Raw genomic sequence first — 21,159 nt, 5'->3', positions numbered from 1 at the left:
ATAATAGGTATTTTGGAAAGCTTAGGTGAAAGCATTGTGAAGAGGTGAGCACGTTTCTCTCCCACCAGTCAGGTCAGTCATTGTTTCTCATCGCCTTCACTCCCACGTGTTCACAATGAAGTTGACACACGTACCGCACCCTTCAGGAGGTTGTGACTGTGGGATGGATCCGTCTGCTATAAAAGGGGTGACACGCAGCCAGACACAATGACAAAGAACCTGGAGCTTTGTGGTGGCCGACTGGTCTGGACTGATTCAGAATACTGCTTGAAATACCTGATTTTCAGTCCTGCTTGTGCTGCCAACAGTGGCTCTATAAGGCGAACTTAAACCAAGTCTGAACTGAGAAGCTGGCCTACTCTGAGTTTCCTTCACACTGTCCAAATAACATAAATAAAATCAAAGTCTTCCACTCTTACACAGCCGTTTATCAATAGCAAACCCCTCATCTACTTGCTTCAAACCAAAGCTTTGCAATTTGTAGCAGTTTGGTTATCCAGGAGGGTTTCAACTTGCATGAGCTATTGACAAATGTGGGAAACCAGTATCTGCAAGTAACTCCGGCTGTGACTCACGGACAAGGACCATCTTTTTGGTGTATTAAAGGTTGACCCAAAGGCCGATGCTGCTCTTACCCAGATCTCCCAGATAAACCAGACACCTGTGACACGCCATCTGTGCCCACTCCATCTCCTTCTCGGATGCAGACACGGGTTTCTTGCAACCTATAGGAGAAATACGAAGTCACACGCACCGTTGGAGAAAGACACACAAGCTGCCCAAGACAAGCAACGTTTCACCAGATGAAAACAAAGAGCACGCAGTACAAGTAGGAGGGAGCACAGATAGAAGGGGCACCAAGAGTAAGAACATCTTACATCTAGTGAACACCACGTCCTGACAAAAGTCTTGATTTTAAGAACCTATTCTCCAAACGGCCCCTTCGTCTGCTTTAATCAAGCTTTTAAAAACAATTCGTACAGCCAGAAGCACTTCTGAGTTTTCCACAAAAATGTGCCATCATCAAACAATTACTAAAGAGTTTTCTAGTGGTGTTTCCCTCCTGTTAGAAACCCTCTGTTGTGCCCTAGTTTGGTATTAAAAACTCAACATAGATGGACTAGTGCAAGGGGACGCCACTTGATTTAGACCTTGCCGCAAATTGAGCACCAACCTATGAGAGGGTCGGTGACGTGTGTCCAGTCGATGCAGCACTGCAGCTCCAGCTGGTAGTGGGACTGGATGTAGAGCAGAAGGTGCTGGTAAAATCCTATGCCAGCAACTAAGTGAGTCCGGTACGCGCACTCCAGAGTGCTACGGCTGTGGATGTGCTGCAGGGAAGAAAAACGATCGTATGTTCATGGAATCCAGGAGACATTTTAAGCTGTTCGCCCCGGTTACACCAAGTGTCAAGCAAACTCAGCTGCAGTTGGTTTTGCACAGTTCTGTCCCTCCTCTCGCTCAGTGATGTAACTCAACCATCCACCCAACCATCCATCCAACCACCGCCCAAACACCCAACCACCCACCCAACCAACCACCCACCCATCCCTCCCTCCCTCCATCCCTCCAACCATCCCTCCAACCATCCATCCAACCATCCATCCATCCACCCACCCATCCATCCAACCACCCACCCATCCATCCAACCACCCACCCATCCATCCAACCAATCACCCACCCATCCATCCAACCAATCACCCACCCATCCATCCAACCAATCACCCACCCATCCATCCAACCAATCACCCACCCATCCATCCAACCAATCACCCACCCATCCATCCAACCAATCACCCACCCATCCATCCATCCAACCACCCATCCATCCATCCAACCACCCATCCATCCATCCAACCACCCATCCATCCATCCAACCACCCATCCATCCAACCACCCACCCATCCATCCAACCACCCACCCATCCATCCAACCACCCACCCATCCATCCAACCACCCACCCATCCATCCAACCACCCACCCATCCATCCAACCACCCACCCATCCATCCAACCACCCACCCATCCATCCAACCAACCACCCATCCATCCAACCAACCACCCAACCACCCAACCAACCACCCAACCACCCAACCAACCACCCAACCACCCAACCACCCACCCATCCACCCAACCAACCACCCATCCACCCAACCAACCACCCCCATCCACCCAACCAACCACCCCCATCCACCCAACCAACCACCCCCATCCACCCAACCAACCACCCATCCACCCAACCAACCACCCATCCATCCAACCAACCACCCATCCATCCAACCAACCACCCATCCATCCAACCAACCACCCATCCATCCAACCAACCACCCATCCATCCAACCAACCACCCATCCAACCACCCATCCAACCACCCATCCAACCAACAAGTGGCATTTACTAAGGGGCAGCATCAAGAAGACAAAATACTTGCCACAACAACAAATAAATCAAAAGAAGGCATCTGGTAAGAGCACACCTTAAATAACATTTAGACAACCAGATCACCAGGAGAGAGCTCACGGCTTTAGAAAATACGAGTATGAACACTGGGAGAACTGTCCAGCAATCAAACAATCAGCACTGAAAAAGTCTCTCAAGATCATCATTCCACATGGAGATATGTGTCTTTTGAAGATGGGAAGACAAAAATTAAGCAAAATATGTTGAAATATCCTCTGCAGTGGCAGCTCTCCACTAGATCATGAGGATTACCAGCCTGCAGCGCCACGACTAAGATGAAGGAGAGCCTGGATTCCTGCCCCGTGAGACCACAGCTTATCCAATCAAGTCTAGGTGTCTAGGTGTGGTCTAGACAATAGAGTAGTGAGGTGGGTTGCAAACTGGCTTAAGGAGAGAAGCCAGAGAGCGGTAGTCAATGGTGCGGAGTCTAGTTGGAGGCCAGTATCTAGTGCAGTGCCTCAGGGGGCAGTGCTGGGGCCAATATTATTCAATATATTCATTAACGATTTAGACGAGGGAATAGAGTGACTGTCAGCAAGTTTGCTGGTGACACCAAGCTGGGAGGAGTGGTGACACACCAGAAGGCTGTGCTGCCATCAGAGACCTGGACAGGCTGGAGAGCTGGGCGGGGAATAACCTGATGAGATTTAACAAGGACAACTGTAGAGTCCTGCATCTGGGCAGGAACAACCCCAGGTTCCAGTATAGGTTGGGAAATTACATATTAGAGAGCAGTGTAGGGGAAAGGGACCTGGGGGTCCTGGGGACAGCAGGATGACCATGAGCCAGCACTGGGCCCTTGTGGCCAGGAAGCCAATGGGACCTGGGGTGTATTAGAAGGGGGTGGTCAGTAGGTCAGAGAGGTTCTCCTTCCCCTCTACTCCGCCCTGGTGAGACCACATCTGGAATATTGTGTCCAGTTCTGGGCCCCTCAGTTCCAGAAGGACAGGGAACTGCTGGAGAGGGTCCAGCGTAGGGCAACCAAGATGATTAAGGGAGTGGAGCATCTCCCTTATGAAGAAAGGCTGAGGGAGCTGGGGCTCTTTAGTTTGGAGAAGAGGAGACTAAGGGGGAACCTTATTAATGTTTATAAATATATAAAGGGTGAGTGCCATGAGGATGGAGCCAGGCTCTTCTCGGTGGCAAACGATGATAGGACAAGGGGTAATGGGATCAAGCTGGAACACAAGAGGTTCCGCTTAAATTTGAGAAAAAACTTCTTCTCAGTGAGGGTAACAGAGCACTGAACAGGCTGCCCAGGGGGGTTGTGGAGTCTCCTTCTCTGCAGACATTCCAACCCACCTGGACATGTTCCTGTGTGACCTCACCTTGGCGTTCCTGCTCCAGCAGGGGGATTGGACTGGATGATCTTTTGAGGTCCCTTTCAATCCCAAACATACTGTGATACTGTGATACTTTTCACTTGGTCTCACTCCCTGCGTACTCAGAGACTTTCTCATGCCAGAGCCACAGATACCTGCCTTTTTATTTGTTTTAATGAGCTGGATAACTTCATAGTAAACTTTTCTCCAGAGCAGTTCTTCTGCTTTTCTTCCATAATCCACTGGATGCAAGAACATGAGCTTCACACACAGCTCCCGCAGCCTGAGACAGACGGCAGAGAGTTCACATTTAGCTACGGCAGCTTCAAATACAGCACGGGAGAGGAAAACCTGGATTCATTACAATGGATAAGATGGGCCACCTAGCGATGGAACAGCTTGTGTTACTCCCACACAAGCACATCTGGAAAAGCCACACACCTGGGGACCAGATGGCTACCAGTAGCTTAAATCACAGCAATGTCAAGAATTGTCTTGACAGCTTAAAAAATTACCATGAAAAATTACTATCTGAATCTAATAAACTATTTTGCACGCATATACGAAGTTTCAAGGCATCGGTGACTTATTTGTATCACAACGGCGCCCAGAAAAGCCTCTGGTCGTGGACTGGATGGTTAAGGCGCTGTTCAAATACAGCCCTGCAATCTGGCCCCTCTTCAAAACCTGGAGGGACTCCAGGCCAACAATTGCGCTACAAATCAAATACACTGCAAACCTGCAGACTCAAAACGGACTTTTCCCAGCCAAACAGATTAAAAAAGTGCCCTGCCCAACTTACTTGTTCCTCAAGCTGATGTTCTCTGGCTTGAACACTTCTTGATACGCTGCTTTATTCCCAAGGATGAGATCCAAACGATGAACGGCCTCCACCACCGCTCTGCGAGGGGACACGGAAAGAAGAGATTGGGGATTACACAGTATCACAGTATCACAGTATGTTTGGGATTGGAAGGGACCTCAAAAGCTCATCCAGTCCAATCCCCCTGCTGGAGCAGGAACACCCAGATGAGGTTACACAGGAAGGTGTCCAGGCGGGTTGGAATGTCTGCAGAGAAGGAGACTCCACAACCCCCTGGGCAGCCTGGGCCAGGCTCTGCCACCCTCACTGAGAAGAAGTTTTTTCTCAAATTTAAGCGGAACCTCTTGTGTTCCAGCTTGATCCCATTACCCCTTGTCCTATCATTGTTGGCCACCAAGAAGAGCCTGGCTCCATCCTCATGGCACTCACCCTTTATATATTTATAAACATTAATGAGGTCCCCCCTTAGTCTCCTCTTCTCCAAACTAAAGAGCCCCAGCTCCCTCAGCCTTTCTTCATAAGGGAGATGCTCCACTCCCTCCAGCATCTTTGTTGCCCTACGCTGGACTCTCTCCAGCAGTTCCCTGTCCTGCTGGAACTGAGGGGCCACAACTGGACACAGTATTCCAGATGTGGTCTCCCCAGGGCAAAGTAGAGGGGAAGGAGAACCTCTCTCGATCTACTAGCCACTCCCCTTCTAATACACCCCAGGATGCCATTGGCCTTCCTGGCCACAAGGGCCCAGTGCTGGCTCATGGTCACCCTGCTGTCCCCAGGACCCCCAGGTCCCTTTCCCCTACACTGCTCTCTAATATGTAATTTCCCAACCTATACTGGAACCTGGGGTTGTTCCTGCCCAGATGCAGGACTCTACACTTGCCCTTGTTAAATTTCATCAGGTTATTCCCCGCCCAACTCTCCAGCCTGTCCAGGTCTCTGATGGCAGCACAGCCTTCTGGCGTGTCACCACTCCTCCCAGCTTGGTGTCACCAGCAAACTTGCTGACAGTCACTCTATTCCCTCATCTAAATCGTTAATGAATATATTGAATAATATTGGCCCCAGCACTGACCCCTGAGGCACTGCACTAGATACTGGCCTCCAAGAGGTGATCTGGGGTTATTTCATGAGATTTGCGATGTCTGCACAGAACCACACTGGCCTAGTTAACTCCATTATTAGCAAGGTGCATTATACCACCGCACCATATAAATTGGTTTTCTTTCTGCATTCTATTTGATAAAAGCTTCTGGAAGGAAGAAAATAAGCAGAGTTACCACAGAATCAGAGAGTCCAAGGTTAGAAGGGACCACAGGGGTCACCTGGTCCAACCTTTCTTGGCAAAAGCTTGTTCTGCACAACCTGTCCAGCTGAATCTTAAAAGCATCCAATGTTGGGAATCCAATTCCTGTGTCCTCACCAACTTGTCTATGAAAGAAGGCAACTCACGTCATTGTCATCGGCCAAAACATCCTGACCTTCATTACAGCAATTCATTGATTAAAGCCATTAAAGATCTCTCACCAACAGGTAACAGAGATACTCAAAACCAGCCTAAAATATGAAATTTGTTACAAGATATTTTTTTTCCCTAAAAGGCAGACCAAGCAACGTCCGAGCATCTGAGTCACGCAAAAAGACACTTGTGTGAATCACCTCCTGGGGGAGGAATTCCACACCGCGTGTAAAACCTCGAGCACGTGAACGTTTGTAGCTGTGCACAAATCCAGCTACAACTTCCGAACGTTGCAGTGAAATGCAATTCGGGACTTAGAGAAGCATCAGAAAGTTCCCTCACCGGTATCTCATGGACAGCTCAAGAAGGCAAAACCAACCTGCCCTACCAAGAGACACCATCTCGAAACCTCTGTCGTTGTTGAGCCTGTATTTGAGGTCATTAAACTGACTCATGAAATTACCTTTTCCCAGCTGGTGACTACGTGTTCCTCTTTAAGAACTATGTCCTCTAAGCCATTACCGACCAACCGGCCAGCCAACCAACCAAGCACCGGCCGGCCAGCCAACCAACCAACCAACCGCCGGCCAGCCAACCAACCAACCAAGCACCGGCCAGCCAACCAAGCACCGGCCAGCCAACCAAGCACCGGCCAGCCAACCAAGCACCGGCCAGCCAACCCACCAACCAAGCACCGGCCAGCCAACCCACCAACCAAGCACCGGCCAGCCAACCCACCAACCAAGCACCGGCCAGCCAACCCACCAACCAAGCACCGGCCAGCCAACCCACCAAGCACCAGCCAGCCAACCAACCAACCACCAGCCAGCCAACCAACCAACCACCAGCCAGACAGCCAACCAACCAACCGCCCGCCAGCCAACCAACCGCCCGCCAGCCAACCAACCGCCCGCCAGCCAACCAACCGCCAGCCAACCAACCGCCCGCCAGCCAACCAACCGCCCGCCAGCCAACCAACCGCCCGCCAGCCAACCACCCGCCCGCCAGCCAACCAACCGCCAGCCAGCCAACCAACCACCCGCCAGCCAACCAACCACCCGCCAGCCAACCAACCACCCGCCAGCCAACCAACCACCCGCCAGCCAACCAACCAACCACCCGCCAGCCAGCCAACCAACCACCCGCCAGCCAGCCAACCAACCACCAGCCAGCCAACCAACCACCAGCCAGCCAACCACCAGCCAGCCAACCAACCGCCAGCCAGCCAGCCAACCAACCGCCAGCCAGCCAGCCAACCACCCGCCAGCCAGCCAGCCAACCACCCGCCAGCCAGCCAGCCAACCACCCGCCAGCCAGCCAACCACCCGCCAGCCAGCCAGCCAACCACCCGCCAGCCAGCCAACCACCCGCCAGCCAGCCAACCACCCGCCAGCCAGCCAACCACCCGCCAGCCAACCAACCAACCACCCGCCAGCCAGCCAACCAACCACCCGCCAGCCAGCCAACCAACCACCCGCCAGCCAGCCAACCAACCACCCGCCAACCAACCACCCGCCAGCCAACCACCCGCCAGCCAACCAACCAACCACCCGCCAGCCAACCAACCAACCACAGAACCTGACAGAAGCATGGGGAAGAGGACTGTCTTACACAATGGCTTGGGAGAACTAAACACCAAAGAGAAGTTGAACCAACTTCTTCCTAAATAATCACGAAGAAAACCAAGAACAGAGTACGAACCACACCCAAAAATCTGCTGCTAACCTTGCCGGCTCACTGGCATCTTTCTCACATGGCCTGAAGGTCCTTTGCAAACAACCTAATACCGTCAACAGCAAGGACGGGGAGTAAAATGCTTTTTGCTTCGTGGGCAAAAGACAATAAGCATTCACCCAAGCTCACAGCATATCGGCGAAAAGAATAAGCTCCCCCCAAACATTTACTTTCCCCAAAATAGATCCCCAGAAAGCAGCAGCCAATAAACACATCCTTACTGCAACCTGCAGTGCCCGTGTCTCCCAAAGAGCCTCTGCAGCAGGAATGAACGGTGCAGCTCACAGGGAACAGAGTTGTTTCCTATGCAGAAAGGTGACCAGAAAAAAGGGGAACTGCTGATTCATTTATCCCCAGAATGAAGTATAGGAAACCTGTGATCTTCTGGTTCCGAAACCGGCAGCCTCTACGTCTTCAAAATAGCTGTAAAAATGCTTTCACTGTGCAGTGCAGCAGCAGCTGCTGCGTGTCTGATACCAGCTCACGAGTCACCGACACCTCAGGCTGGGAGATGATTTCATGGTGACTACAAACAGCAGCACCTGCAGCCCCAGCCACAGAAAACCCTTGGGGTGGGATGTCACCCGTGTCCCCACATCACACAGAATCCCAGAGTGTGAGGGGTTGGAGGGCCCTGGAAAGCCCATCCAGTGCAATCCCCCCGGAGCAGGAACACCCAGATGAGGTTACACAGGAAGGTGTCCAGGCGGGTTGGAATGTCTGCACAGAAGGAGACTCCACAACCCCCTGGGCAGCCTGGGCCAGGCTCTGCCACCCTCACCCCAACAAGTTGCTTCTCATCTTCCAGCGGAACCTCCTGTGTTGCACTTTGCACCCATTGCCCCTTGTCCTGTCCCTGGTTGTCACCAGAAGAGCCTGGCTCCATCCTCCTGACACTGCCCCTTTCCATCTTGATCCCCAGCAATGAGTCCCCCCTCAGGCTCCTCTTGTCCAGCTCCAGAGCCCCAGCTCCCTCAGCCTTTCCTCACACGGGAGATGCTCCACTCCATCATCTTTGTGGCTCTGCAAATCCTCACACGCAACTCCAGGCTCTACACTGACTCCTTCTCCTGCAACTTATTCAATTGTGGTTCCTTATGGGCACATTGGCCAGGTTCTCTCACTGCTTAGTAGTCCACATGCCAAACAAGCCTCTCTTTTTCTAATATATAAAATCAAAAGGGTCCCAAGACCTCATCTAAGAATCCCCCCGAGTTGAGCAGTGACAGAAATGCATCCCCTGATCCTGTGCAGTACGACACCCATGAAGTGACACGAATTACTCAAAGATCGGTTTCCTGAACATCGTTTCCTAAGTCACACACAAAGCGACGGCAATTTGGCTGCCAACAGTACCGGCGAGTACGGAATGGGATCACGCAGCTGAGCAAAGCCCATTCCGGACAGCGGGACTCAAACCCCTGCCAAATGCGAAGGACTGAAAAGCTTCCTCCAGAGCGGGGGCACTGGGGGGTACTTCACCTTTCCCTCCCACACGACCCCGTTTCCTACAACAGTCAGCGGTGGGACACGAAGACGCCGGTTGCTTCTGCGACTTTTTATGGGTTCATGAAGAGTTGGCGAGATGAAAGCAGCGAGGTTTATCTTTTAGGACGCGGGTTCCCGAGCTGTCAGACGGAAGGCAGATCCCAGGCGGAAACATCTGATCAGCACGAGCTCCACGAGGACACAGAGGTGGGAGGAAAGAAGAATCTGTGATGGCCAGTGATGACCTGCAAGGATTCCATGTCCGCAGCGGTGAGGAAAAGGAGGGACAGGAGCCAGTTTCACTTCAAACACATCAGGAGACACTAACGCGGGGGCTGCAGACCACGCACTCTACAATTCCATATAGCATTCGTGCCTTGAGACCATGATACCGAGGCCAAATTATGTCCCGTTGTTCGTTTTTATACCTGCTGGGTTTAAACGTTGCGTTCGGACAGCCCATCAGACCGCAGAGGAGGTAAAGCAGCTGCCGGTCTAATAAAAGAACATCACATCACAAAAGCCCAGCACACCGTGCCGTGTTGGGAAACAGCCCAACGCTAAGTCCTCTTCGGCCACGCAGAAACCACCCGATCGCTTTCCTCCTGTGCCACGAGCATTCTGGGATGGGACAAGGCAGCAGGGAGAATGATTTGTGCGCTCTTTATTTAATACATCACCAAGAGGCACAGGCTGAGGGGTGAGACACTTGGGGAGCTCTGCAGCCATTCATTTCTATGCTGGCACGTTTCAGTACACAATTAACACTGCCCAGAATGAGACAGGCAGACGAGAATAGTAACATAAAGCCAATGAGCTAATAGTTACCCAGAATCCAGAAAAGAAATCTGGAAAGTAAACTGTAAAACAGCATCCAGGATAATGCAGTTGCCACATTCTGAGGTGAAACTTGTGGATTACAAATCCCACCCTACGAACAGTGACAGGCAACCCCATCTCCCCACGGACACCAGCGGCCGCAGAGACCCCAGATCAACGCCCACAGACCCAAAACTGATCCCACGTGGGCGCAGCCGCTGGGACCGTGACATTCAGACCTCTGGGATGCAAAGGCATCGCTGCATCTGATGGCCAAAAGTTTCCAGAGACATTCGGCCACCGTACAGAGCACAACGTGCTTCTGAGAGAGCAGGAAGCCAAGGCTTCATCTGACTGAACTTCAGGCTGAAATAGAGGATTGTCAAGAGACCGTTAACGTAGAAAGCTTGCTGTGAGTGTTGCAAGAAAACTGGTGGCCGATGCAGATGTTATAAACCCTGCATGAAAATGACAATCTTTACTTCCAGCTAAGAGCCATCTCTACAGGAGCGTGATTTTCCTCTGCTGCTGTAAAAATGCTATAAAATGACTGCACGCCTTATTCTAAAACAGAAAAGAACCACTTCCTTGCCATGATCACAGTATCACAGTATGTTTGGGATTGGAAAGGACCTCAAAAGCTCATCCAGTGCAATCCCCCCATGGAGCAGGAACACCCAGATGAGGTTACACAGGAAGGTGTCCAGGCGGGTTGGAATGTCTGCACAGAAGGAGACTCCACAACCCCCTGGGCAGCCTGGGCCAGGCTCTGCCACCCTCACCCCAACAAGTTGCTTCTCATCTTCCAGCGGAACCTCTTGTGTTCCAGCTTGATCCCATTACCCCTTGTCCTATCATCGTTTGCCACCGAGAAGAGCCTGGCTCCATCCTCATGGCACTCACCCTTTATATATTTATAAACATTAATGAGGTCCCCCCTTAGTCTCCTCTTCTCCAAACTAAAGAGCCCCAGCTCCCTCAGCCTTTCTTCATAAGGGAGATGCTCCACTCCCTTAATCATCTTGGTTGCCCTACGCTGGACCCTCTCCAGCAGTTCCCTGTCCTGCTGAAACTGAGGGGCCACAACTGGACACAATATTCCAGGTGTGGTCTCCCCAGGGCAGAGCAGAGGGGCAGGAGAACCTCTCTGACCTACTGACCACCCCCTTCTAACCCACCCCAGGTCCCATTGGCTTCCTGGCCACAAGGGCCCAGTGCTGGCTCATGGTCCCCCTGCTGTCCCCAGGACCCCCAGCTCCCTTTTCACTGCTCCAACAGCTCATTCCCAACTTACACTGGAACCTGGGCTTGTTCTGCCCACATTCAAGACTCTACACTTGCCCTTGTTCTATTTCATCACATTTCTCCCGCCCAGCTCTCCAGCCTGTCCAGGTCTCTGATGGCAGCACAGCTTCCAATGTCACCACTCCCCCCAGCTCGGTGTCACCAGCAAACTCGCTGACAGTCACTCTATTCCCTCGTCCAATGACGACCAAATGATGACCAATCCCACGTCTGCCCAAGGGATGTGCACACATGAGGTACCACGCGCATCCCCGGTCCACCGCGACCGCAAAATCAACCGCATCCCAAACCACGACGAAGGTGCTTTAAATAAAACACATTCTATTTTGCGAGCAGGAGCACATACACCCTCTCCAAACCACCGCAGGAGGCAGCGGGCAACGTGTTACGCTGCACCAGCTCGACTACCAGCAGATGTGGGAAGCCACCCCTAAAAATCAAATGGTGTATCTTAAATGAGAGCAGAGATGGGGCTGCACAGCCCTGGAGGCGCTTCCAGCGCAGCCCACGCCTTGGGTAACCCCAGCCACTGTGGGAATTGGTTTTTTGCCATGGTTATACCACTGAGCTCACAGTAAGAACCAAAAAATACATCTACTATAACTCCCAAGTGCAAGGAATGTGCTTGTACGGAGCGCATCACGGTAACACACAAATTGTAGTCATCACCACTCTGATATGCTATCAGTGCTTTGGACTTTTGAGCAAGGAGCTCCCCAGCTTTCTCAGAGGGAGGTAAAGCCTTGCCCTGTTTTAGAGGAGGGTCTACAAGATGAAAGGATATGTCCAATGTCACTGAGCGAGCCAGCAAGACATAAAGAAAACAGACCCCGCCATAGAATCAACCTCTTGCCTTCACCATTTTGCTTCTGTTCCAAACCACAGTGTCGATGCTGAACCACTGCTGCGAAACGGCTTTACTGGAGGAGAAACTGAGGCAGACAGGGACAATTGCTGGGCCACATTCACAAAACAAGCCACAAGCGGAGGACAACACCTGGGCACTGACAGCCCGGCACCCCGTTCTGGCTGGGCTGAGCTGACCAAGGCCACCATTACTCCCTGAATCTCATCTTCTGATGCTGTTTCCAATGTACGGGGCCGAGATGTAAGGGAGAGAGGGGGCACCAGGGAGTGTTTGATTGGGAAGATCTGCAGCTAGAGCAGCCTTGCCCTCCGTACAGTCAGACAGTGTCCTGGCTCAAGATCCTGCTCATCGCGTTCTCTTGCCCTTCTCCCTCAGCCCCCATCACCTCCCAGCCCACAGAACCCATCTCCCTGGGTGCCCCAGGCCCCCTTTCCCTGATCTCTTTCTTACCTTCTTCCCCCCAGCTCCCCCTGTTTTCCCATCCTGTCTGGATCCCCCAGCACCTGTTGTTCTGACTCATCTCCCCCGGATCCCCCACACCCTTTATTCACCAGGGCCGCCCCCCACCCCGGGTATTGCTCATCTCTGAGCCCACACAGCTCCCTTGTTCCCTTCACCCAAGTCTCCCCTCAATTTCCCTCCTTCTCTTTCCCTCAGCACTGCTCACTTCCCCAGATTCCCCTCGATTTTCTTCACCTCAATCTTCCCTAAACCCCCATCCCCTTCCCTCTGGTTCCCGCCTCATCTTCCCTGAATATCCCTCCAATCCCCTTCCCCCGGTTCTCACAATCTCCCCTGAATTCCTCCCCTCCCTTGGACCCCCCCAACCCCTTCCCTCTGTTATCCCCCATCTCCCCTCGATTCTACCATCTCCTTCCCCTCAGTCTTCCCCAAATCCCCCCAGTCCCCTCGGCTCGTCCCCCGCCCCTTCACCTTTGCCATCTCCAACCTCCCATCTCCCTGCTCCCCCGGTTCCCATCCCCTTCCCCCGGGCCACCCTTATCTTCCCGGGACCCCACCCCATCTCCCTTCATCCCTCTGCCCCCCCCGGTTCCTCCTGGACCCTTCACCTCCTCTCCTCACTCCCTTCCTCTCCCTCCTCCTCCCGCCCCGCCGCTCCTCTCCTCACCGGTACAGCCGCTTGGTGTGCAGCACCTTGGCCTCCGGCTCGCCGCTCTCGCCGGTGGCCCCGCCGCCTTGGCTCATGGCGCCCGCTGAGGCCCAGGCCCGGCGCGGCCCGCCCGCCGCCCCCTCAGCACCGGCCGCGCCGCCCGCTCCGGCCCCGCCGCCGCCGCCGCCCCCGGCCCCGCTCGGCCGCCATGGCTGCGCCTCTGCCCCCTGCCCCGCGACGCTCTCGCGAGACTTGCGGCGAGACCGGGCAGCGGCGGGCAAACATGGCGGCGGCGGGGCCGGCCTCACCTCGCGAGACTTGGCCACTAGCCGCGCCAGCACTTAGTGCTGGCAACATGGCGGCTGCGCGGCGTCATCTCACGAGAGTTCCTCATCTTCCCCTACACAAAAACACGCGGCGGCCGTGCCAGCACTTAGTGATGGCAAACATGGCGGCCGCGCCGGCGTCAGTTAACGCCCTTTATCACAGAACCCCAGAGTGTCAGGGGTTGGAGGGCCCTGGAAAGCCCATCCAGTGCAATCCCCCCGGAGCAGGAACACCCAGATGAGGTTACACAGGAAGGTGTCCAGGCGGGTTGGAATGTCTGCACAGAAGGAGACTCCACAACCCCCTGGGCAGCCTGGGCCAGGCTCTGCCACCCTCACCCCAACAAGTTGCTTCTCATCTTCCAGCGGAACCTCCTGTGTTGCAGTTTGCACCCATTGCCCCTTGTCCTGTCCCTGGTTGTCACCAGAAGAGCCTGGCTCCATCCTCCTGACACTGCCCCTTTCCATCTTGATCCCCAGCAATGAGTCCCCCCTCAGGCTCCTCTTGTCCAGCTCCAGAGCCCCAGCTCCCTCAGCCTTTCCTCCTCACACCCCGCTCCCTTGGGGCCGGCGTCACCCCTGAGCACAGCGGTGGTCACAGTGACAGGCTCTGCCATGGCAGACGAGCCCCAGCCCAGCACAGAACCCCCTGGGTGCGGAGGACAAGCTGCTTGTCCCAATGTGCCCCACGTCCCGGGGGGGCTGTGGGGACACGTCCCGGTGTGGGATGGGCCGGGTGCTGCTGCGCCTGCTCCTCCCAGCCCGGCCCCACCTGGACTGGTTAAACGGGTTTCAAGTCCAGGTTTCGCAGCTCCCAGCGCAGCCTCCATGGCTCCCCGGCTCTCTGCAAGTAAGTCTGGACCAGCTCCCCCCCGTCCCACGGGGCTGGGAGAGGGGACGTGGGGTGTGCGAGACGTGGGGAGCCGCTGTGGCCGTGTACGGAGCTCAGATAAAGCCCCGCACCGCTCCGTGCCTCAGTTTCCCCACACCTGTGGCCAGGCCAGGGCTCGTCTGGGGGTGCAGGACTGAATGTGAACAGAGGGAGATAAAGAGAGGTTTTCATTGCGGGAGGCTCCCGCGGCCAGCAGCACCTGAGATGGGCTGGAAGACGAGGATCCCCTGCTAAGAGGGGATAACGTGGGATTTTTGCCTCCATTTCCTGCTCCCCCATAGCAAAGAACACCCAGATGTGTCTCAGCCACAAGAGGCAGCAAATCTGGCTCCCTCCTGCCTATAGCAGAGAGTGGAGAGAAGGGAGCGGAGCTGGTGAGGGGCTGGAGCACAATGTGATGGAGACTGAGGGACCTGGGGGTTCAGCTGGAGAACAAGAGCTGAGGGGAGACCTTCTGATCTCTGAACTGCCTGAAAGGAGCTTGGAGCCAGGGGGGTCGGGCTCTGCTCCCCAGGAACAAGCGCCAGGAGCAGAGGAAACGGCCTCAAGTTGCGCCAGGGGAGGGTGAGGGTGGATTTAGGAACAATTTCTTCCCCAAAGGGCTGTGGGGCATTGGAACAGGCTGCCCAGGGCAGTGCTGGAGTCACCATCCCTGGAGGGCTGGACAGACGGACATGAGGTTCTCAGGACATGGGGCAGGGGTGGGTTATGGTTGGACTCCATGATCTGGAGGGTCTTGTCCAACCAAGATGGTGATTCTGTGATCATGGGAGGGTTTGGGTTGGGAGGGACCTTCAAAGACCATCTAGTCATGGGCAGGGACATCTCCAGCAGACCAGGGACATCCAACCAGACCAGGGACATCCAACCAGACCAGGGACATCCAACCAGACCAGGCTGCTCAGAGCCACATCCAACCTGACCTTGGGTGTTCTCAGGGATGGGGCATCAACCACCTCCCTGGGCAACCTGGGCCAGAGTCCCCACCCTCAGCATCACAAATAGAGATTGGAGATGGGATCTTGGGGACAATTTCTTCCCCAAAGGGCTGTGGGGCATTGGAACAGGCTGCCCAGGGCAGTGCTGGAGTCACCATCCCTGGAGGGCTGGACAGACGGACATGAGGTTCTCAGGACATGGGGCAGCACCAGTGGTCCAGCCCCACGGGCACGGCCGGGACTCCTCACTCTGGGCTCAGTGTCACCGTGCTCGGTCCCACAGCCCTGGGGACACCGGGCTCTGTGTCTTCCCGAACAGAACCCGCCATATTAATATACACTGTGATTAACTTATAAAAGACACACCCATCATTAACCAATTAACACGATCGATGCTCTGACCACCCGCAAAACGAGGGGATATTCGTCAAGTTTTAGATCCTTCTGCGCGACAAGGAGACAGAATATTGAGCGATACACTATTCAGAAGCAGAGCGCTTAGTTTATATTGAACTAATAATTAATAGATGTATCGTAAGTAAGAAACTAAATTACAACTAACACCATCAATTATTTCTTCGTATGTCAAAATTTTCAAAAGTTGTAATGCATATGTAATAATTAAGTGACTATAAGCAATGCAAGAGCATCCTGTGTTTGGAGCGCTTATGGAGGATGATCCCCCGAGCTCCCCAGCGCTGATAGAATCAAGAATGCTGCTTAACAGTATAATTTACTCTGCTGTTAAGCTTATTTCTCTGTTTAGTCCCCATTTCGGAAGGGACGGCGGGTGATGGGACCCCAGGGACGGTGTCCGCCTGTTTGCACCCCATGTTATAACTGTGTGCATGACCCCAAACCTCTCATTGCTGCTTTGTCTGACTCGTTTCTCCCGGCACAGGGTGAAGCTGGAAGGGACGGGAACCCCACTCGACACCCCGAAACGCAGGAGAGGTCGTTGCTGGCGCTGAGCTGCTGTTCCCATGGCTGCCGCTGACCCCGTCCTGCCCATGGAGGAGGTGGCTTTGCTGGAGCTGAGGAACCCAGCCCTGGCCACCCCCCCGGCCAAGGTGCCCCCAGCCCCGCAGGAACACCCGGGGGACCCCGATGCCACCCTGCCATGGGACCGCTGCCCGCACAACCGGGGACAACCGGAGCCCGCGGACAACAAGAGACGCTCGAGTCCCGAGGGGGGACGTGAAGCCCCCGAGGAGGCCATTCCCGCCGGTCCCCCCGACGAGGCCGACGATGAGGACGTCCCCGCGATGGCCGCGCACGTCTTCGTGCCCATCGACCCGCAGTGCATCGAGCAGACCCCGGGCAAGCAGAAGAAGGAACCGTCGCCGTGGTCCCGGGAGGGCAACGGGGGCTGCGTCCCGCACGGCGACGGGCCCGGCGGCCAGAACCAGAAGCCGGCGTTCCTGCCCATCGGCGCCCTGCGCTACGGGGACCCGCTGGGCTTCGAGGGGCACGCGGCCAAAGCGCCGGGCGAGGGCTCGCGGTGCCCGTGCACCAGGAACTGCGGCAATGGCAACCTGAAGGCCGTGGCGGCGGTGGTGGGGGCCCTGCTGCTCTGCCCCTGCTTCCTCTACGGGGCCTACGTGTTCCTGCCCTTCGACGCGCCGCTGCTGCCCTCGACCAGCGCCCGCCTGCTCTACACGCTGCGCTGCGGCGCCTTCGCCACCTTCCCCATCGTGCTGGGTGAGCCGGGGGACAAAGATCTTCAGTGACTCTGCTGGGATGTGTCGGGGGAGCGGGGCTGGGCAGATCTGTTACCACACCAGACGTAGCAGAGAGAGAATGACAGAATGTGAGGGGTTGAAGAGCCCTGGAAAGCCCATCCAGTGCAATCCCCCCGGAGCAGGAACACCCAGATGAGGTTACACAGGAAGGTGTCCAGGCGGGTTGGAATGTCTGCACAGAAGGAGACTCCACAACCCCCTGGGCAGCCTGGGCCAGGCTCTGCCACCCTCACCCCAACAAGTTGCTTCTCATCTTCCAGCGGAACCTCCTGTGTTGCAGTTTGCACCCATTGCCCCTTGTCCTGTCCCTGGTTGTCACCAGAAGAGCCTGGCTCCATCCTCCTGACACTGCCCCTTTCCATCTTGATCCCCAGCAATGAGTCCCCCCTCAGGCTCCTCTTCTCCAGCTCCAGAGCCTTTCCTCACACGGGAGATGCTCCACTCCCTCCAGCATCTTGGTGGCTGCGCTGGACTCTCTCCAGCAGTTCCCTGTCCTGCTGGAGCTGAGGGGCCACAACTGGACACAAGATTCCAGGTGTGGTCTCCCCAGGGCAGAGCAGAGGGGCAGGAGAACCTCTCTGGACCCAGCTGGTCTCCCATCCAAGCACTGACCAGGCCTGACCCTGCTTAGCTTCCCAGATCAGGTGTTCTCAGGGTGCTATGGCTGTGTATCTGTACGGTCTCCCATCCAAGTACTGCCCGGGCCCGACCCTGCTTAGCTTCCCAGATCAGACAAGATGGGGCATTCTCAGGGTGCTACTGGCTGTATATATTTTATATATATGTATATATGTTTCTCAAGTGTATCCTTATAGTATCTGAACTAAACCCTTTATTCAAGGGCAGAGCAGAGGGGCAGGAGAACCTCTCTGACCTACTGACCACCCCCTTCTAACCCACTCCAGGATGCTTTTCCCACCCCATTGCATCTCCCCCATCCCTGGTGCTCCAAGGTGGTTTCACTGAGCTCAGCTCCTCCCTCTGCCCCACAGGGATGATTGTCAGCGGCATCTCCCGCCTCTGCCTCTCGGCGCTGGAGCCGTTTGGGGAGCTGCAGCAGGAGGTGGAGATCCACCGCACCTACGTCTCCCAATCCGTCCACCTCTTCATCCTCTACTTCTTTAACATGGCTGTCCTGGCCACCTACCTCCCACAGGAGGCCCTCAAGCTCATCCCTTTGCTCACGGGGCTTTTCGCCATCTCCCGGTAAGTGGCTCCTTTCCCCTCCCTGGGCTGTGGCAGCACCTGGGGTGCAAACAGGGTCTGTCAGGGCTGGCAAACACTGGGCTTTGGTGCCTCATAGAACCTCAGAATGTGGGGGGTTGGAGGGCCCTGGAAAGCTCATCCAGTGCAATCCCCCCGGAGCAGGAACACCCAGATGAGGTTACACAGGAAGGTGTCCAGGCGGGTTGGAATGTCTGCACAGAAGGAGACTCCACAACCCCCTGGGCAGCCTGGGCCAGGCTCTGCCACCCTCACCCCAACAAGTTGCTTCTCATCTTCCAGCGGAACCTCCTGTGTTGCAGTTTGCACCCATTGCCCCTTGTCCTGTCCCTGGTTGTCACCAGAAGAGCCTGGCTCCATCCTCCTGACGCTGCCCCTTTCCATCTTGATCCCCAGCAATGAGTCCCCCCTCAGGCTCCTCTTGTCCAGCTCCAGAGCCCCAGCTCCCTCAGCCTTTCCTCACATGGGAGATGCTCCACTCCATCATCTTTGAGGCTCTGGTCAATGACAGCCAGCAGAGCCGGCTCAGGGGAAGGGTCTCTGCATCCCTCATCCCACCTCCCGCTGTGGCCATACCTGGCAAACCCAAACCCACACTAGAGTCCGAACCCCTGAGCGAAGCCCTGGCTGAGCCTCTCTGCCCTCCCCAGGTTGATTTACTGGCTCTCCTACGCCATCGGACGCTCCTTCCGCGCCTTCGGCTTCAGCATGACCTTCCTGCCCCTCGTGGCCATGCTGCTCTGGAACCTCTACAGCATGTTCGTCCTGGAGCCCGAAAACCTCCTCGCTTTAGCAACATCAAAGCCCGAGGACCGTTCCAAGGACAGCACGGCCAAACTGCGCTTTTGGGGGTGAGGGAGAGCTCAGAGGTGCCTGGACCCTGCGGGTTGAACTCGTCTACCTTGCCCTGCAAGCCCTGAAGGGGCAGGGGTGCAGCTGCTCACAGCCAAAACGGTCTTGCTGGGTGCTTGGGGTTGGTGGAGCTCGGTTGTAAGAACCTCTGCACGGGGAGGTTCCTGCGGGAGGATGAACAGGGCCCAGCGCAACACCAGTGATCCCAGTTCCACGACGGGGTGGGATTTGTCCCGTCTCCCGCTGGAGTGGTTTTGCGCAATAAAACCCTTCCCCGAGTGGCTCTGTGGTTGGTTTGGGGAAGGCGGGTTAAATCCCCCTGGGAATCGCTGCTGCCAGGACTCACGGCTTCGCCCTCAAGGTCCCGTCATCCAGCGCTAAAATGATGTTTCGTAGAGGGGGAAAAAATATTGCCCCAAAGTGTCCATCTCCCAACAGTGGCCGGTCCTGCCCAGCGTGTCCCTCCTGCTAGAGGTTCACAAACCAGGGGAGGGACAAGGGAGAAGCTGGGAGGGGTGAGATGGCACCAGACGCGCTGCTGAGGGCTGGGGACGGCGGGTTCCCCACAAAACGGGTGCTGGCACCCATGGCCACGTCCTCTGCAGACACAAAGACCCTGGGGGTCCAGCCCTGTGCAAGTCTCATTGTCTCAGTTCTCCCCTTCTCAGGCGCAACCCAGTTAAAAACCCACCAAGGTGGATCTAGATGTGTTTGGCTTCTCCAGCATCCGTGGATGACGGGAGCAGTTCATCCCTGCAGCCCGACTCAGAAAGGGAAGAGTTTGACTCTTTCAAATGCTTTTCTGGGCAGGGACGCTGGCCCCGGCCTGGGCTTGTGGGGAAAATCCACCCTGGAGCCCCACACCCCACTGTGGGGCAGGAGCGGGTCCCAGCGCATCGACCCTCCCTCCACTCACTGTGTGTTCACAGTATCACTGTATGTTTGGGATTGGAAGGGACCTCAAAAGATCATCCAGTGCAATCCCCCCATGGAGCAGGAACACCCAGATGAGGTTACACAGGAAGGTGTCCAGGCGGGTTGGAATGTCTGCACAGAAGGAGACTCCACAACCCCCTGGGCAGCCTGGGCCAGGCTCTGCCACCCTCACTGAGAAGAAGTTTCTTCTCAAATTTAAGCGGAACCTCTTGTGTTCCAGCTTGATCCCATTACCCCTTGTCCTATCATTGTTTGCCACCGAGAAGAGCCTGGCTCCATCCTCATGGCACTCACCCTTTATATATTTATAAACATTAATAAGGTCCCCCTTTAGTCTCCTCTTCTCCAAACTAAAGAGCCCCAGCTCCCTCAGCCTTTCCTCACACAGGAGATGCTCCACTCCCTCCAGCATCTTGGTGGCTGCGCTGGACTCTCTCCAGCAGTTCCCTGTCCTGCTGGAACTGAGGGGCCACAGCTGGACACAAGATTCCAGGTGTGGTCTCCCCAGGGCAGAGCAGAGGGGCAGGAGAACCTCTCTGACCTACTGACCACCCCCTTCTAACCCACCCCAGGTCCCATTGGCTTCCTGGCCACAAGGGCCCAGTGCTGGCTCATGGTCCCCCTGCTGTCCCCAGGACCCCCAGGTCCCTTTCCCCTACACTGCTCTCTAATATGTAATTTCCCAACCTATACTGGAACCTGGGGTTGTTCTGCCCAGATGCAGGACTCTACACTTTCCCTTGTTAAATTCCATCAGGTTATTCCCCGCCCAACTCTCCAGCCTGTCCAGGTCTCTGATGGCAGCACAGCCTTCTGGCGTGTCACCACTCCTCCCAGCTTGGTGTCACCAGCAAACTTGCTGAT

At 55.3% G+C, this 21,159-nt stretch overlaps 2 protein-coding genes across 2 annotated transcripts in view; one reads left to right on the top strand and one right to left on the bottom strand.

The window, feature by feature from the left end:
- The window catches only part of SMG5 (SMG5 nonsense mediated mRNA decay factor), a 28,844-nt gene extending 15,208 nt beyond the window's left edge, over positions 1 to 13,636 (bottom strand). The window contains exons 1-5 of the mRNA XM_065043259.1: positions 13,404 to 13,636; positions 4,584 to 4,682; positions 3,941 to 4,064; positions 1,175 to 1,331; positions 636 to 725 (exon numbers count right to left, since the gene is read on the bottom strand). Of these exons, the coding sequence (XP_064899331.1) occupies positions 636 to 725; positions 1,175 to 1,331; positions 3,941 to 4,064; positions 4,584 to 4,682; positions 13,404 to 13,480 (547 nt within the window). The 5' untranslated portion in view covers positions 13,481 to 13,636. The remainder of the gene's footprint in view (positions 1 to 635; positions 726 to 1,174; positions 1,332 to 3,940; positions 4,065 to 4,583; positions 4,683 to 13,403) is intronic.
- Positions 13,637 to 14,438: 802 nt separating this feature from the next.
- On the top strand, positions 14,439 to 19,637 carry TMEM79 (transmembrane protein 79). The gene is made up of 4 exons (XM_065043266.1): positions 14,439 to 14,561; positions 16,443 to 17,242; positions 18,276 to 18,489; positions 19,158 to 19,637. Exons 2-4 carry the CDS (start codon positions 16,525 to 16,527, stop codon positions 19,360 to 19,362), a joined length of 1,137 nt encoding a protein of 378 aa, XP_064899338.1. The 5' UTR covers positions 14,439 to 14,561; positions 16,443 to 16,524; the 3' UTR covers positions 19,363 to 19,637.
- The last annotated feature ends 1,522 nt before the right edge of the window (positions 19,638 to 21,159 follow it).

Source organism: Columba livia, chromosome 28, assembly GCF_036013475.1.
Source record: "Columba livia isolate bColLiv1 breed racing homer chromosome 28, bColLiv1.pat.W.v2, whole genome shotgun sequence".
NCBI lineage: Eukaryota > Metazoa > Chordata > Aves > Columbiformes > Columbidae > Columba > Columba livia.
Note: the sequence above shows the minus strand (reverse complement) of the source record. Positions and strands in the feature narration are given on the sequence as shown.

Bases quoted from the DNA above. Each gene is read 5' to 3' on its own strand.
- TMEM79 (XM_065043266.1), top strand. From the start codon at position 16,525: ATGGCTGCCGCTGACCCCGTCCTGCCCATGGAGGAGGTGGCTTTGCTG. The intron at 17,243-18,275 runs GTGAGCCGGGGG...TCTGCCCCACAG, and splicing joins CACCTTCCCCATCGTGCTGG to GGATGATTGTCAGCGGCATC. The intron at 18,490-19,157 runs GTAAGTGGCTCC...TGCCCTCCCCAG, and splicing joins GGGCTTTTCGCCATCTCCCG to GTTGATTTACTGGCTCTCCT.